At 40.6% G+C, this 17344-nt stretch overlaps 1 protein-coding gene across 6 annotated transcripts in view; it reads left to right on the top strand.

The window, feature by feature from the left end:
• Window positions 1-17138, top strand: part of ESR1 (estrogen receptor 1) — a 209006-nt gene extending 191868 nt beyond the window's left edge. For all 6 annotated transcript variants that reach the window (XM_068938694.1, XM_068938693.1, XM_009668702.2 and 3 more), the window contains 3 exons: window positions 5841-5974; window positions 13128-13311; window positions 14696-17138. In XM_068938694.1, the coding sequence (XP_068794795.1) occupies window positions 5841-5974; window positions 13128-13311; window positions 14696-14930 (553 nt within the window). In that variant the 3' untranslated portion in view covers window positions 14931-17138. The remainder of the gene's footprint in view (window positions 1-5840; window positions 5975-13127; window positions 13312-14695) is intronic.
• Window positions 17139-17344: the final 206 nt, after the last annotated feature.

The raw sequence follows: 17344 nt of genomic DNA, 5'->3' as shown, positions 1-17344 counted from the left end.
ATGCAGCCTGTCTCAGTACCTGTTTCAGGGCTGCACCACCATCCTCATGATTACGTTTTTCCTGCTTTCCAGCCTGAACTTTCCAGGCTTTTCCTGAACTTGTGGCCATGGCCTTTTGTTTTAACATCTGCCACTACTGAGAAGAGTTTGCTTCCATCATCTTTTGAAGTAGTTGGAGATGGCAATTTGGTCTGTCTCCTCCCCACCCATCACTTATCTGTCTCCTGATCCTGTGTTGTTGTAAAAGACGTTCCCAATATCTAGGGCTTGCTAAGACATAACTAACATTTAGGCTTTTGTGCCTGGATACAGCAAGGATGAGAGGACTGAGTCAGTAAAAGAGGACTGAATTATGAATCTCCTGAGAAATCTCAACACATACAAGTCTATGGGGTGGGCTACATCCAAGAGTGCTGGATGATGTCATTGCAAGGCTGCTCCCTATCATCTCTGAGAGGTTGTGGATACTAGAGGAGGTCCCCAATGACTGCAGAAAGGCAAATGTTGCACCTATCTCCAAAAAGGGAAAGAAAGACAATCTGGGGCACCACAGGCTGGTTGGTGAGCATCACTTTGGCCCCTTGGAAAATCACAGAGCAAATCCGCTTGGAATCCATTTCTAGGCACAAGAAGGAGAAGTTAGGTGAGGGGGAATTACCATAGATTTACAAAGGGTAAGTTGTGCCTCACCAACCTCATTGCCTTCTGTGATAAAAGTGACTAGATCTGTGGTTAATGGCTCACATGCTGTGTGGATGCTAGTAACAAGTGAAGTTCCTTGGGAGGGTCCATGGGACCTGTTCTATTCGCTTTGTCAGTGACGTGGAGGAGGAGATGGAGCACATCATTGTCATCAGATTTGCAGATGACACCTAACTGAGGGGTGCAGTCAATACTCTCAAGGGCAGGTCTGCCATTCAGAGGGACTTAGGCTGGAGGAAAGGGCTGACAGGAACCTCATGAAATTCCACAAGAAAAATGATGGACTTAACCCAGTGCCACAGTTTAAGCTGGGACTGACTGGCTGGGGAGCAGCTCTGCTGGATAGGAGCTGACCTCCTGCTGGAGAGCAAGCTGAGCATGGACCAGTGGAGCACCCTGGCAGCAATGAAAGCCAGCAGTATCCTGGACTGTATCAATGGTATTGTAACCGGTAGATCAAGGGAAGTGATTATTTCCCTTTTACTTGGCACTCATTAGACCATATCAGGAATACTGCATCTAATTTTGGGCCCCTCATTACAGGAAGGATATTTATAAACTTGAGCATGTCTAGAGGAGAGCCACCAAGATGGTCGGAGGCTGGAGCACGTGCCCTGTGAGGAGAGGCTGGGGAAGCTGGACCTGCTCAGCCTAGGGAAGAGAGAGCTTCAGGAATACCTAACCTTCCAATAGCTATGAGGATGTTAGTAAGGCTCTTTATTAAGATGCATGGTGGGAGATTGAGGGGTGATAGGGGGTGATAAAGAGGAGGTTCTGACTGGATAAAAGAGAGAAAATGATTCACTATATTCAGTAGGAAAGCAATTATGCGTTAAAACAGTTTGCCCAGAGAGATGGTGCAGTCTTTGACCTTGGAGTTTTTCAAGACCCAACTGGATAAAGCCCGGAGTGACCAGGTCTGAGCTCATAGCTGACTGCTTGGAGCAGGGGGTCAGACCGAGACACCCTAAGCTCCCTTTCCGCCTGAATGATTTATGATTCTATAGACTTACTATAAAGCACACACTACTCATATGTATTAGCTTAACACACTTTAACAATTAAGCATAATAGCCTAATTCACTTGCCTTAACTTCCCTAAACATTTCCCAATAGCCAGTTTTAAGGATTCTTCTGAGAATGCAGTTTGTCACCTTGCAGTAAACATGCCTTTACTGTTTTGTTTTCAGTTAGCTGAAAGTACACATAGACAACAGCATGTTGATGGGATAAAGGCAGTCTTCAAATCTATTGCTTAATCTGTCCTTCAGTGATGTTGTCTCAGCCTTATCAATTGGACATACAGCTATAAATCCATGATAATGTGATTGTGTGATAATATTGTCCACTTATGTTAGAAAGTAGGAAGGCAGTTTAGCAGAACTGGAGATAGTACCACCACATGCATAGTATGCCAGTAGTTTGCTGTAAAAATCACCCTTACTGAAAGGAGTCGCTGAGACAAACAAATAGAAAAGAGTCTTCTGAACAGAGTTATTTTATCCTTTGGAACACCTATTACAGTTTCTGCTGGGTAACAAAAGCAGTGTTGTAGCCATGATAATAAAAAAATATTTGCTCAAAAGCCTGCATTCCAAAGATGCTGAATTCCTCCAGTTCCCACTGATTTCAGTGAAGCTGAATCTGCTGCCTAAGTGATAATAAACCAACATTTCCTGATGTGTTGCTTGCCCACCTGAACACCTAAAGCTAGGTATGTGACTTCACCTAAAGTATTTTATCTAAAGAGCTATTCTTTTTTCTTATGGAGTTCTTTGGTATTTCACACACAACAGATATTGAAGCAAATGAGATTAGAAGATATTTAGAATCTCTTAATCTTACATTGTTTTTATTTAGTGTCTGTTGTGTGAAATATGGTATGAAATATACACACAAGGAAATTTAGACAAGGTAAATAAGATCTGTTTTCCTCAGGCATACAGGAGTGAATATAGAGTTTTGTCCATAGGTTATACCACTTGATAAGACATTGAAATATTGATTTTATAAACTACAATCCATTAAATTATTTTTGTAGAGTACCTGGCAATAATTCTTATTTGTTATTAACATATCTTTTCCATCTCAGGCATGGCCACAAGGTATTTTAAAAGGTCTCATTTTACAAAGAGATTACTACTTTTTTTTTAAATTGTATTCTTGGCAATGCAGATTTTGCAATTTGTCCAGGTTCTGTAATATTATGAAGTGTTTTGAACAGTGGCTGGCAGTAGTTTGATGTTTTTAGAAAGCAAACAAATGTCTTAGCTAGCTACAAAGGATTTTTTTTTTTTTAATATAGGCCATTTGCCATATGATCACTGAAATCCTTTCTTCTCTGCATAATTCTGAAATTCTAAATTCTTAAACTTTTTATTTTGGGCATTATTTAAGTCAAAGCAAAACTATTAAAGGCTTTTAGTCCTCTGAAGCTGTGCTTAATTCTTTATACATAAAGTTAATCTTCCTTCCTTCAATAGGATTTCAGTTTTAACATACAAAAGAGATTCTTAAGCAGATTCTTAACTCATGCCTTATTTTGAATGTCTGATTTTTGCTTGTTTTTGTTTTGCCAGTGGTGCTACTGAATCTCGCTTTAGCTGTGTTTATTTGATCAATGTCCAAGCAGAGAAGAAATATAGTTCAGACCAACTAGTTCAGTTTTTCAGCCTTATTCTGTTGAGGCGGGATTCATCAGGACAGCAAGATGGTTGGTGATGAAGAGCTCTCCACATCCAGCATTGAGCGGTAGAACTGATAAGTCATCCAATAATTGAAAATGCCATCTCTGAGTTCAAATTCAGTCTTGATACAAAAGAGGCAGAACTATTAATTTCAGTAAAGTTGCATTCAAAAATACGAGGCTGAGTTCAGTTCCTCTTTCAGGGCTTGTAAATGAGCGTACGAAAGGTATCACAGACTTTACATGGAACATTGCATCGAGCATGCCTGCCTGTTAGTCTTAAGCCTGCTAATCTTTTATCTAAGATTTTTTTATGCTGCACGTGTTACCATAGCATTTGGCATCCTAATATGTGAAATCATCAGAGGGTTGCAGGGCATATGTGAGAAGCTGTTATAATTTAAACCGCTATTTCTTCAGTTAAGTTTTTAAGATCTGCAAAGGGCCGTAAAAGTTGCATTGCCAAGTACTGCAGCTTGTGACTGGGTGCCTGCCCTGCCAAGGAAATCCTAATGTTGAGCTAAGTGCTGATGAAGCGTATGGGGAGAAGGAGGCACTTAGGAGTGCTCAGCAAGCAGCTGCTTAGTGGCCAACAGGGAGCTGTAACAAGAAGGAGGAACCACACCTCTCTTATGAAGGGTATTGATGCCTTCCTACTAGTTCCACTCCCAAGGCTGGATTGACTCTTCTCACAAAAAAACAAAAACAAAAACAAAAACAAACAGAGAGCACATGCTGTTATAGCAGTGATTAGATAACTTGCTCGGGAGTGCAGTTTTTGACTCTCCACGGTGCCTGGTGCAGAGCTGGAACTCATACTCTGACATTTGAATTCAAACTGGAACAGGCCACTGGCTATTTTATATTTTATTTTATATCAGTATTGTTTAGCCAGCATTGCTGCTGGCTATTTTAAGGGAATGTCTCTAAATTTTTGTTGTTGAATTATTCTGATTTGTTTAAACACCTCTGAAAGCAGCGAATTGCAATAGTTTCTCTCATATGCTCTAGTCACTAGTTGGTGGGCACTGCCCTAGGATAAAGGAGCTGTAGATTTAAGTTCAAGCATAAAATTGAGCTGGACGGGGATTTGAAATTGGAAGGAGATAGGAGCACAAGCGCACACAGATATCCTCTCCCCTTCTTTGACTGGTTTTTAGGTTTAGGCATGGTTTGAGATCTCCAAAGAATTTTCTGAGACCACAGTCAAGAAAAGAAAGTGAATGCTTTGTTGGAGAGTCCTGTGGGAGTTTAGACATTAGCTAAAGGGTATCAGCAGTGTGGCTGTATAAGGACTGAGGCAGGTGTATCTATGTCAGTAGTCAAATTGTTTTTGTCACAAAGAGGTTAGGAAATTCTCAATTGCTTTTTGAATTACAAATTATAATGCAATAGCCATCTGATAACTTGGAATTTCTTTTGCAGTTACCTATAGCAAAGATCTTTAAAATTCTCTTCATAAAAGCTGTATCTTAAAAATGGTGTGTTTTTAAACAGCAGATTTGCTCGCCAATCATAAACTCATATAAATTTAAATTTCAGCCAGGAAGTCCTAATAAAAGTAAAAATGGGTAATTTTAGCTCAAAACAGTAGTAATCTAAAAGATCTAAAATTTCATGATGAGCAAAGTTGTGGACAAAATTCTCAATAAAAACATGTGCAATTTATGCTAATTCTGAGAGTGTAGGTTGGGTGTGCAAGATGAAAATTAGCTGAGTGAAGATACCTAGTATTTTGAGTAAAGAGTAGTGTTAATTGCTGTTATTAATGTATGGTTGAAGACTTCCCAGCAGCTTTGGATTTTAGGTTTTTTAAAGTTGTAATGGGAAAAGAGATGAGGCTTGTGGAGAGAGGTTGTGGTTTTAATCAGACCCACTCGTATAGACAGGATTTTGGCCTCAAAAGCCTTCTCATTTCATGAAAAAACTTTAAGGAAGCACAGTGCTGATACAAGAAAAAGGGGAGGAGCAGCTCCGAACATCAAAGATCGCAAGGGCAAGTACAAACAAGTACAAAACATTAGTTAAAAACGTTATGCACAGAATTGGAACCATTTAAATTAAAAAAAAAAAAGAAAGAGAAGACAAATTAACACATGTGCAACACAAAAGAGAAATCAAAATGATATTTAAGCAAATCTTTGTCCTCCAGGTGAAGGTTTGGTTGAGTCAGTCGTATACCTTCCACCACAGTAATGCCTCCTAGTGATGGGTTGATGGAATTGGTTTTTCTTTTGGAAAAAGAATATTTATTTATTCATTTTATATGAGATACAGGGAATCGTGTTTTCGTAATCACACATATGCCAAATGAGCATAGGCTAGGACATCAAGCGCTAGCCAGCGAGACTATGTTTGAGAAATCAAATTGCAGGGGAATGATCCAGGGTTGAAAAGCTCATGCCGCGGGGTTAAAGCTGTGAACGTCTCCCCCTTGGTGATATTCACACAGGAATCAAGGGAAATGTGTAGAAGGCATGGTGGAAATCTTTGACATGCTGCTGGCTACTGCCGCTCGGTTCCGCATGATGAATCTTCAGGGGGAGGAATTTGTGTGCCTTAAGTCCATCATCCTGCTCAATTCTGGTAAGTGGTGCACTTTGCTCTCGCTTGAGTAATTGCTCTTGCTTCTGCGTGCGGTTTTAATGCTGATTGTTATCACTGAACGATGTTTTCATTTTGAAACAGCAGCAATTGAAAGGGAACTATCAACGTAGATACCACGTAGAACCGCCAGGCAGGAATAAAGCAGGGTAAACTTGTTCAGTGACAAACTTAGCAGCCAGTGATTTAATGGAAAGAGGAGTTGATATACAGAGTGCAGCAGAGAGACAGGATGATTTTTTTTTCCCCCCACTGTTTTGAACTAGGTACTGGGAGGTCATAACAAAGTGTGGGCTAGGAGATACTGAAGTAGCTGGAGCCCCACTTATGGCATCCAAAAGCAATGCCTAATTATAAACGAGAGCCTATGCTTTCCTTTTTTAGTAATGGCAAAATAAAGGAAAATGGTGGCAAAGAGGTGGCTGACTTTAGCAAAACTGATATAAAGATCATGGATTACATTATAGTAAAACACAGACCTCTAAACTTGATTTAATTATTTTACTTTTATAATTGATGAATTGAAGTAAGTATTTTTAGGATGTTAACTTCATTCTAAATAACCTTCAAAAATAGGTGACTGGATAAAAAAAGATAAAAATAAATACATATTTATATAAAGATATATATATAAATTATGTAAAGATATTTATTTATATAAAGATAGACGTAAGTGACTAGATAACCAGTTTAGGTGTGGATATCACAGATATCTACAATTAGCTGAGATGAATTCTGCATCACATGATCGAAATAAGCAAATGAAAGTTGTGGAGTGTGGCAGAAAATACTTCCTGTTGCACACAGGAGGGTTTTTTTCTCTGTTTAAAATGACAAAAAACTCCAGACAATTTCCATTTAAATGCAGAATTGAAGCTCACAGTGTTCTCGTGACAATGATAGATATCTAAAACAATAATGTAGGCACCAAAGTCGAAATTTTAGACCGAATTTAGTCAAAATTTAGGTCTCTGCTAAGCTGCTACCTAATGACTAGAGTTGCCAAAATTTAATGACACTCCCTGAAGGCTCACCCACTTACTCTCCGCTTTTCCTGCTGGGTCTAAGCTCATAGATGGTATTAACCTCTGCAAGAAACACATGTGGAGGGCTACGTGTCTTTTCTGTCTGGTAGTCTAACAAACAGCGCACTTTCCCAAGTTGTATGAAATCTGAGTTCAGCTAATTCTCACCAAAGGCTGTTTCTAAACACACCAGACATTGCCTTATTAACCTGGCACTAATTCCTTTATAGACACTAATTCCTCTATGGATAAGAGATATTAACATGGTTCAGGTTTTGTTGTGATTGCTACTAATTACCAAGGAGTGACATCTGAGACAAGCACCTCGCATATTTGAAGGGTGGGTGCCAAAGTATGGTAACTGTAATTAAATATTATTATTAAATAAATAAATATTATTAAGCTTAACATTTTATTTTCCTTTCATAATCTTGATAATTATAACACAGTATTTTCTAGTTCATTGTGAAAAGTGATGCTCCTCCAGATTTTAGCTAATATGTTCAAATGTAATAATCCTCTTAAATAAATCTAGAATGTGTAATTGATTTATAAAAATGTCGAATTAAAGTTAGAACATAAAAAGAATTAGAAGTTTGAATGAAATGTGCTGAAGGTTCTTGTCTTGAATTTGAAGTCATTGACCCAAACTGTTAAGAGTTTTTGTGCCACTGCTGTATTTAGTATTGATCTGGAAAACTAAATTTGTTATTCAGGCGATGCCCTGCCAGACATTGCCCTCTATATTTATAAGCACATCTCACTTTCATTAATGGGATTTTTGTTTCAAGATTCCTCTGAGGAAAAATTGTGAAAAAAAATATAGCAAGTGAAGTCGATGGAACCTCGATAATCAGAAGCAGATTTGCTTCTGCACATAAAAGAGATGAGCCCACTGGGTGAGGCTAGGACATATTAGCTCTTCACTCCTAGAGGGTTCAGTACCACACAGCAGCTATTTCAGATCAATGGTGTTGTGTGTGCTACAAGCTCAGAACTAAGTGATCTGATTTTGTGGGTTTTGTTGTTGTTTTTTTTTACATTAAATTAGTGTTTATAGCTGCTCAGAAGGTTGCATGTTTTTGCAAGAGTCTTGGTGGTGATAAGATGAGAAGGCATGGTTCAAGTAAAGCTGCTGCAGGTTCATGATGAAAGTAACTTACACCATTGTTATGCAAATCATCATGTTTTATTCTAGCTTGTGTACTGCACTCATTGCAATATATCGGAGTACAGTGTAAACTAAACATACGTGTATGTATGTTCACAGAATGCATGTCTATATTGCTTGTAATTGCCTTTATGGATAAATGTAATCACTTTTCTATTTCAATTTTTGCATTCCTATAGCCTATGAGTTTTAGAAAGGTCAGAGGAGTTAATTACTGGGAATTGGGAATGTGGGCACAAGTTTCTGGCTGTCAGTTCCTTCAGATGCCCAAATTAAGAGGCCAGGCTGCATTACAGAGACAGCTAGATAGGATAATTTGGGTTATGTGTAATAGCTACATAACTCTTATTTGGCCGAGGTACTCTGAACTGTCCTCTGGAGATGCTTCTCTTCACAAACTGTAATTAGCCTCTCCTTTAGGTGCAGTGTTGGACACACAGGAAATATGAAGTGCTCTACAGTGTGCAGTGTACAGGATGTCTGAGGATAGCATGGGTTTTGTTCTGCCTGGGAAAGAGAAGGCTAAGGGGGGATTTAGTTGCAGTCCTCAGACAGCTAATGAGCAGGTTATAGAGAAGGCAGGGCCAGACTCTTCTCAGAGGTGCAGAGTGAAAGGACGAGCTATGACGGAGACAAACTGCAGCAAGGGAGATGCTGATTAGATGAACAGAAAAGGTTCTTCACAGAGAGAGAGGTTAAGCACTGGAACAGGTCAGCAAGAAAGACGGTAGGATCTCTGTCGTTGGAGATGGACAAAATTCAACTGGACGAAGCTTTGAGCAGCTTGATCTAACTCTGAAGTGAGTGCTGGTTGAGCAGGCGGTTGAACTAGATGATCTCTAGACCCCCCCCTTCAAACTTAAATTTTACTCTGTGATTAGATACACAAATAAACATATATCTTGTACTAAAGAAACAGCAGAAAAACACACAGTGAATTTTTGGACTCTCAGTTGTCTACATTGTATGTGCATCATTGCATGTATTGTATGCAAATTGCCCTTCAAAGCTGCAGCAATAAACCTTTCAACTGAAAAACAAAATTGCATTCTTGAAAAACAGATTTAGCTCAGTAGTAGAATGCTGTTTCTTAACACTGGAAAACAAGTACTAGAAACACGGCAGGGCAACATGATGCCAGACCTTTACTTTTTGAATAGCCCTGAGAAGAAGAGTGATGCTATGTGGCAAAGCAATGAGCTTTCATTTTGGAGTTGAAACTGTAGGTTGCTTCTACCTTAGCAGCTAATTCACCTAACTGAGTCCCTAGAGATGGAAAGATTTAGTGGATTTCATGCATCCTGCAGACCTCTTGATGCATCATTTCTGAGGGGCTGGAGGGGCTGGAGCACCTCTCCTATGAAGAAAGACTGCAAGAGCTGGGCCTGTTCAGCCTGGAGAAGAGAAGATTGAGAGGGGATCTCATCAACGTGTACAAGTATCTGAAGGAGGAGTGTCAAGAGGATGAGGCCAGTCTCTTCTCCGTGGTGCCCAGCAACAGGACAAGAGGCAACGGGCAGAAACTGAACCACGGGAAGTTCCATCTGAACCTGAGAAAAAACTTCTTGACTGTGAGGGTGACAGAGCATTGGAACAGGTTGCCCAGAGAGGTACTGGAGTCTCCTTCCCTGGAGATATTCAAAAGACATCTGGACCCATTTCTGGGCAATGTGCTCTAGGTGACCCTGCCTGAGCAGTGGGGTTGGACTAGATGATCTCCAGAGGTCCCTTCCAACCTAACGATTCTGTGATTCTGTGATTTCATGTGTCTATTGTTTGTTGCTCTTTTCTCTTGATTTTTCCAACTCCTTTTAAATTGTGCTTCTAATTTATTTCTTCTTTTTGGAGGCTGGAGGACTACACAAGTGTGTGGTCCAGAGCTGAATGTACTGAGAGCTCAGCCTGGGTTGCTATAGCTGGAGAAGCATAGGAGTGGGGGCATGGTGGAAGGGAATGAAGAGTCAAGGGTATTGCTTGGTGGGAATGAACACTGAGATGCTTTAAACTGGGGGTTGTTTCAACAGAATAGATGAAGAGGGCTTTTTCCCCTCCAGTAACATCCAAAAAGTCCTTTATCGCTGTATGCCAGCACTTGGCACAGTAACACTGCAGTCCCTGAGGGAATCTGTTCTGTGCATAACTTTGTGTTGCAGACACAGGGAGGTAGGAACTTGCTTGCAGGGTGGTGCTTTTTCCAGTCTCTCTCCTACAATATTTTACGATACTGACGTACTATATGGAGTTGGAAAACAACATGGTAGCTGTTCAATTTAGGTTTTCTTTCTGCTTCAGAGCTTGGAAAGACCTCTGAGGCTGTTAAATTTCACTTTGCTAGGACAGTTTTTATGCACTCTTGTTCCAAATCTCTATTTGTGTGCGAGTGTGTGCCTGTGTGATGGATAGCTGGTATTTCTTTTGGGGAAATTTGAGGTCATTGGCCTGGGGCAGGAGCAATCACCTGGGGCAGAAATGAGAAGCAACAGTGATTTTTCTTGGCTGTTGTTATAGACTGGCAATTGCCTGAAGTCATTACATTTTTTTTGAGTGCTTTCTTGATTTATAATTTTTAATAGCTTTTGGACTAGACCTAAGGGAGAAACAATTCCTCTTGACAGGATTTTTTTCTTTGCTGGTTTCAAAGCTATGAAACTAAGGGGTGTTGCTGCAAGAGCACCCTGGCATTCTGTGTCCTGGAAACACTATGGAATTATGAGAATAATGTTTCCCTCTGATGAATTATATTTTATCAGTCATATTTAAGAAGTTGCCCCTACAGGAGGCTACTAAGCTATAATGCCTGGTATTGTCTGTAGACATATGTGAGGATGGTTAAGAGTCATTCAGCTCACAGAAGCCTAAAGAATTGTTTCTTTTTGGGGAATTTATTTCAGTTAAAAAATAATAATAAAAAGCTGTATGAGAAAAGAGGTCATTGTGCTATTGCTGTTCTTCTATGTCAGATTTGAAGCAATATTCTAGTATGTGGAAACTACCAAAATTAAGAGCTCTGACTGATGGTTTTCAGAGGCTGTGCTGCATGTCAGCTATCCTTTTTTTAATAGTCTTGATCTCTCCCTCTCTCTTCCTGTCTCTATCTCCCTTTGTTTGTTTTTTTTTTTTCCAAACAAAGTGGAATAGGTTTGTGTTTTTTCTTGGCTCACATCTGGATGTTCTCAGTACTACTGACCATTGGCTTCACAGTTATGAGTCTGATGTTTCAGTGAGCTACCTCAACTGCCTGGGTTCGCATCATGGGGCTGGAGGTCTTCTGATATTCGGCGTCCCATTCTTTTTGTTTGAATCTAACAGTCTAGACAATTCATATCCTTACTGGTCTTGAAGACCAGCTTCCTGTTACTGCCAGGCTACCAACTGAGTCATTCTCTGCTTTATATGGAAATGCTTGATACTTTGCCTTCTCACAGAATTCCAGTTAGGTTATTCTTCTTGCTCCCCCTTCCCCTTCCCCCTTCCCACCCTCCCCGCCCCCCCAAAGAAGAGGAAACTGGGGAACTTAAGAAACCAATATGAACCAGTATGAAGCACAATTTAGGAGACCAACTGGCTATTCATGTTTGCAGTCTGGATATTAAGGTACCCAAAATACGCTCAAGTCATTTGGTCAGTGGTTAACAGCAGTCTTTATTCACTCTCCTCTATCCAATGCATTCACATTGGCTATGTGTTGTCTTCCAGAAAAAAGTCATGACAAAAAAGTGCAAAATAGTTCAGATTTTTCTGTTTGGAAAGCTGATGTGCTTCACGTACCCAAGAGTTTATACCAGAGGAAGCTTTTGTATTTGGGTTAGAGCACTTTCTATAAGATACAGAAGGGGTGTTGGTTGGTGAGTTTGAAGGCATTTTCATCTCTGGAAAAAATTTCTTTCCAGTCCAAAAATTCTAGCTGTTCACTTTCAGGAGACAATATGACTGTAGTTACATTGTTTGCTGTGGACATGGCTTTTAAAGGAGAATCAGGTTTGCAGGGGAAGGAGTGCACCTTACAAGGTTGTTGTTTGGTTGGTTTGATCTTACCTGGTTTGGAGGTTCCTTTTGAGGTGAGTGTGGCTAAATAAAAACCAATGTTGTTTACACAGTAAACTGTACATACTGCTGATCGCCTGGGCTGGGCCAGTAAGTACTGCAGAGCTCTGGAGAAGGAACAGTGTCTCCTCAAGTTTTTGGAGACAAGAGATGGAGCGAGAGGAATGCACTCTGCAGTTGGGTGTAGCTCTTGGGTGCACGAGTCCCCCATCACCAAGAGCAGCTGGCTTAGGCTGTGGAACAGAGCCAGGTTCGGAAGAGGCGCCTTCTTCCTCTTCCTTCTTCGCCCATGGTGGCCAAAGCCAAGCTCTGGGGCAGGACGAAAGTTTTCTCAGGGCAAGGGTTGTATTCTGTATGTGTCTGTGAAGCTTTTGGTTTCCATATTCTCCTCCTCAAATGGACTGATTTATTCTGCGTACAGGCTCTTGGAGAATGCCTCTATTTCCCAGGAGCCCTGTTTGGGAGATCTGGTTTGTTTGCGCTTTCCCAGTGCATCTCAGCGCTCTGTGGTGACTCTCCCCACATCCCTCCCAGCTGCTAGGAGATAAGAAGAAGCATATATGCAAGCGTGCAGGCCATGCTGCCAGGCTACGGTGCAGGGTGAGCTGCCACACATCTGGCAGGCCTGGCTCCCTGATTATTCCTGTCAACAACTGGGTTGGCGAGTGCTGTGGATCGTTCCTGTCTCATGCAGCCAGACTTGCCTCTCACCAAAGCAGGTTATGAAGGGAGAAGAGGACAGAGGGGAAGGGAAAGGAAGGTTGGCACACAGCCGGGTCCTGCAGTTTAACACAGCCAAAGAAGCCAGCCACAAGGCATACCTTGAGCAAGTCTGACTCTATCAAAGTAATTTTTGTCTGTGGTTTGTTTGTTTTCTTTTTCCTTCCTGCTCCAGGTGTGTACACTTTTCTTTCCAGCACCTTGAAATCTCTGGAAGAGAGAGACTATATTCACCGTGTTCTGGACAAAATCACAGATACTCTGATACACTTAATGGCTAAGTCAGGTCTTTCTCTGCAGCAACAACACAGACGACTGGCTCAGCTCCTGCTCATCCTCTCGCACATCAGGCACATGAGGTGAGAGCAAGCGCACGGCCAGCCCTGCTGCCCTGTAGGGGTGCAAGGGAGGTTTCACAGGCACACAAAGGCACACGCTGAATAGCACTTTCTTGCACATAGAGCTGTAACAAAAAACCAGAAAAAGTCGATGTTTACTTTCTATAAAGACATATGGAACTTGTGTGCAAAATAGTATGCTGGATTACTGTGTGGAAGGAGTAAAATTCCCCCCATTTGCTTCTTCTACTTTTCCTTTGTTTCTTCAATGGTGCCATAAGCAGTATCTACTTTTAACGATATATGTTTCTTCTTACTCTGTTTGAAGAGCACTGCATAGATGATGATAATGTAACAGTAATCTAGTTCTACAAACTTAGTTTCCTGCAAGATAAGGTTTAATAAATCTATTTCTTTTATATAGCCACTTTTCACAAGTGGCTTGATTGCAAAATACTTTAAAAATGAGATTAGTATCATTATTGATATTTTATGGATGAAGCTAAAATGCAGCTCTTCTGAATCCTAGTCTAGAGCGCTATGCCCTTTGCTAATTGGAGATGAAGTGCTTGAGGCAATCTATTTGCTGATAGTTTCAGTAGTGATTCTTGCAAACCTAATTACCCCTTAAGGTAGCCACTCAGTAGCTGCGTGTTAGTAATATGACAAGCCTATGCAAAGAGACAGTATAGATTTTATTCTTTTAAAGCAAAAAAATGTTGTTACACAGATTTTAATTTTCATTAGCTCGGTAATAAAATCAAAATAGTGCTACGCACCACATCACAGCTACTAATGCTGAAAATATAGATTTTACATCCTAGGCTGATACAGATCTTCAGGAAAAAGCCAAGCTGTGTGAATGTTTCATGGGGGGCAAGGGTGGACTTCCTTTGTCTGCATTTTAATCCATCCTTTTTTTTTTTCTCTGTCTTTCTTAAGAATGTGTACAATTAAGGAAGTTCCAGATGCACAGTAAAGTTAATTATTTTTTCTGTAGTTTTGGAAATGGATATTGCTACAAGGGAGCATTTGCTAACAAATTGACTGAGGTTATTTTCTAGGAAAAAAGCCAATATTTTGGATTTCATTATGGGAAAGCCCAAATTCATCCCACCCACATCATCAAAGTGCCTAAATTAGGAGTTCATTTGCTCTAAGTTGCCTTTTAGGAAAAGGAGAGCAAAAGAACCACCCATAGAAAGCAGATCTGCTCATGGGCCGGCTGAATTGTTCTTTTAAGATGCCTTCTTCTAACTGTAAAAAGAGCCTAGAGCAACTGCACTATTAAGTTAGCTATTGCATTTTGTATAAGGTGGAATATATATGAACCTAACTGCTATTAGCTGATAACTTTTCCATAGCACATTTAGAATGTAATCTCTCTCTTCGTCAAAACCCACAGCAACAAAGGAATGGAGCACCTGTACAATATGAAGTGCAAAAACGTAGTTCCCCTCTATGATCTCTTGCTGGAGATGCTGGACGCTCACCGACTGCATGCCCCGGCAGCCAGGAGCGCTGCGCCGATGGAAGAGGAGAACCGGAGCCAGCTGACAACTGCATCGGCTTCATCGCATTCCTTGCAGTCTTTTTATATGAACAACAGAGAAGAGGAGAATATGCAGAATACAATATAAAAAGCATCAGCTTATGTGATGGTATGAGAAACCCAGCAGCATACTACCTATAGTTCATGCTTCATTTCAGCTATAATGCCACCTATGTAAACACTCCAATGACATCGGTCACCTGTATTTTCCATTTGAGTGTTTGTCAAGCGCTTGCCTAAATTGATTGTTCATCCTAAATGGAAGACATTTCGTTGCTATGGACAACCAGCAAGGACTGTCAGGCTAACTTAATTTGAAATTTGCAGTGTTTTTATTTACTTTTGCATGTAAGTTGGGTAAGTCCTAATCTAAACTTAAACATTCATTCTACCATAAATTAATAGGCCATACCACCAATGCATATGGGTAACTGCATAGTGGTAGCCTTTGTTGGTATCCATCCCAAATTCTGAGCCCATTTAATCCTTTACTTGTTTGAAACTTTGAAACTGTTTGGTCGAGATCCCAGATGAATCAGAATCCCAGCAAGGGATGCTGGAAAGCTGACTGTCATCTTAGCGTGCTGTAGTGAAACTCCACTGCTAGTGATCGCCTTGTGAAAGTACTGAGATAGTTTAGGTAGATTCCCGCCTCTCTTCTTCCTACAGTAGAAAAGAAGCCCTATCTGTGGAAAATACGGTTTCTTTTACCTTAGTAGCTTACGTCAGCAGATGATTCCCTTTCAAGGTCATACTGACCAAGCTTTCAGATCCTCTTACTAGACCTTCCATCCAAATTGTGTTGTGTGCACCCCATGTTGTCTGATCCTATAGAGCTAAATCGTTCTGTTGCTTTGTAGCATGTGTATGAAGGACAACACGGCAAACAGTGATAACAGACAATTGCTCTTAAATCAGACCAAATGATTACAAAAAACACCAGGTCTTTTAAAAAAAGAAATTTACACACATATACATGATCTAGCACTATTTTATGAAAAAACTTCCCCCTTTCCTTTCCTTTCCTTTGTTGCCCTAACAGCTCGGGGGCCAGGATGCCAGTATGAGGTTGGCTGGGTGGGACTGTCTCATTCTACTTGTCAGAGTCTTGCCTACCCAGGTACAGGAGAGTTGGCGTCACAGCCAGAGCTGTAGGCTTTGCATTAGCTTTCCTTGCTTTGACTCTCATTGGGAAATTCACAAAATCACTGCTAAGATCCAGTTCATCTATGACACCAGAATTGGGCAAGGTGCTCAGCTGTAGATAAGATTCCAGGTCACTGCATGTACAGGGTGCAGGAAAGCGTTCCTAGCTTTCCCCAAGTATATGCGCAACTGCTTTCTGTAAGGGTTAGTCAGACTCTTCAGCTCAACCATAAATGCACAAAAGGTCTTCTGATATTAAGAGTTTCAGTAACACATGAAGGGCAGAAACTTTTAAAGAAAAAGACCAACCTATCCTTACTGGATGTTATCCAAAGAAGAAGCTGCTGCTGCTGTTTGACTGCCTCTGTGCTAGTAAATTAAACATTTCAGAGAATGATGCTGGGTACTGGAATGTGATTTTTATATATGCCAGAGCTGTTTTAAGAGATTAATGATAATTTTTTTCCTGTGCTATCTTGCACTTCCAATTTTCAGGAGCAGTTTGGGAGTTAGCACGGACCAGGGACTAGTTCCAATAGCCAGCTGGAAGTGACCACCCTGTCAGTAGGGAAGTTTAGTAGTGCGTATTATATAGGCTCATCCATTGCAGCTGGTCAAAGCGCCAGAGAAAGGTTTGGGGTATGCTTCATTTACTAGTGAAGTTGAAGTCTTTATGCTAGCTTGATTGGAATATCCTGCAGTAACTAAGTATAGGAAGTAGTGCGACTATTGCAGTGGGGTAGTGCCTATGTCTAATCACACCCACTGTTGCACCGGCGGTGTCTGTGTACAGTGAGATCGAGTTACATAGCAGGTGTGAAGGCAGAAGGGCATAGGATCTAGTTTGTGCTCCAAGGCAAGGATTCAGTTCTTAGTAAATGTACATAATGATGTCCATCACAGTTTTACATAAATATCTGAGCAATGAATAGATGCAGTTCAAAAATCTGCAGAGAAATGCTAGCTTTATAGTTGAAAAGATTCTTTAGCTAAGTGTCCAGGCCTAAATGTATGAAGAAGTCATTGTAAGTTAATAGGTCTTTTATTGATGCATATTATAATGTCTTTTTTTTTGAACATGCTGAAGGATTTGTCTTTTTAATGTATTCAGTAAGAGTGTGTGTGTGTGTGTGTGTGTGTGTGTGTGTGTGTGTGTGTGTAAAAATTTGGTACCTAAGGGCTTCTGGAGGCTTCTAAATGCCTTGCCACAAAATGCACACTTTGCTTTGTTTTGTAGCTCTTTTTCAAATGTGTTAGAAAAATCCTGAATGCCCTGAAATGAGTGCAGGTTAAGATCTGAACACAGGAATCGCTGTAGTTACATTTAAGTACTCACACCCTCATCATTCACTTGTA

Source organism: Struthio camelus, chromosome 3 (genome assembly GCF_040807025.1).
Source record: "Struthio camelus isolate bStrCam1 chromosome 3, bStrCam1.hap1, whole genome shotgun sequence".
Classification (NCBI taxonomy): domain Eukaryota; kingdom Metazoa; phylum Chordata; class Aves; order Struthioniformes; family Struthionidae; genus Struthio; species Struthio camelus.
The sequence above is the reverse complement of the archived record's forward strand: the minus strand, read 5'-3'. Positions and strand labels throughout refer to the sequence as shown.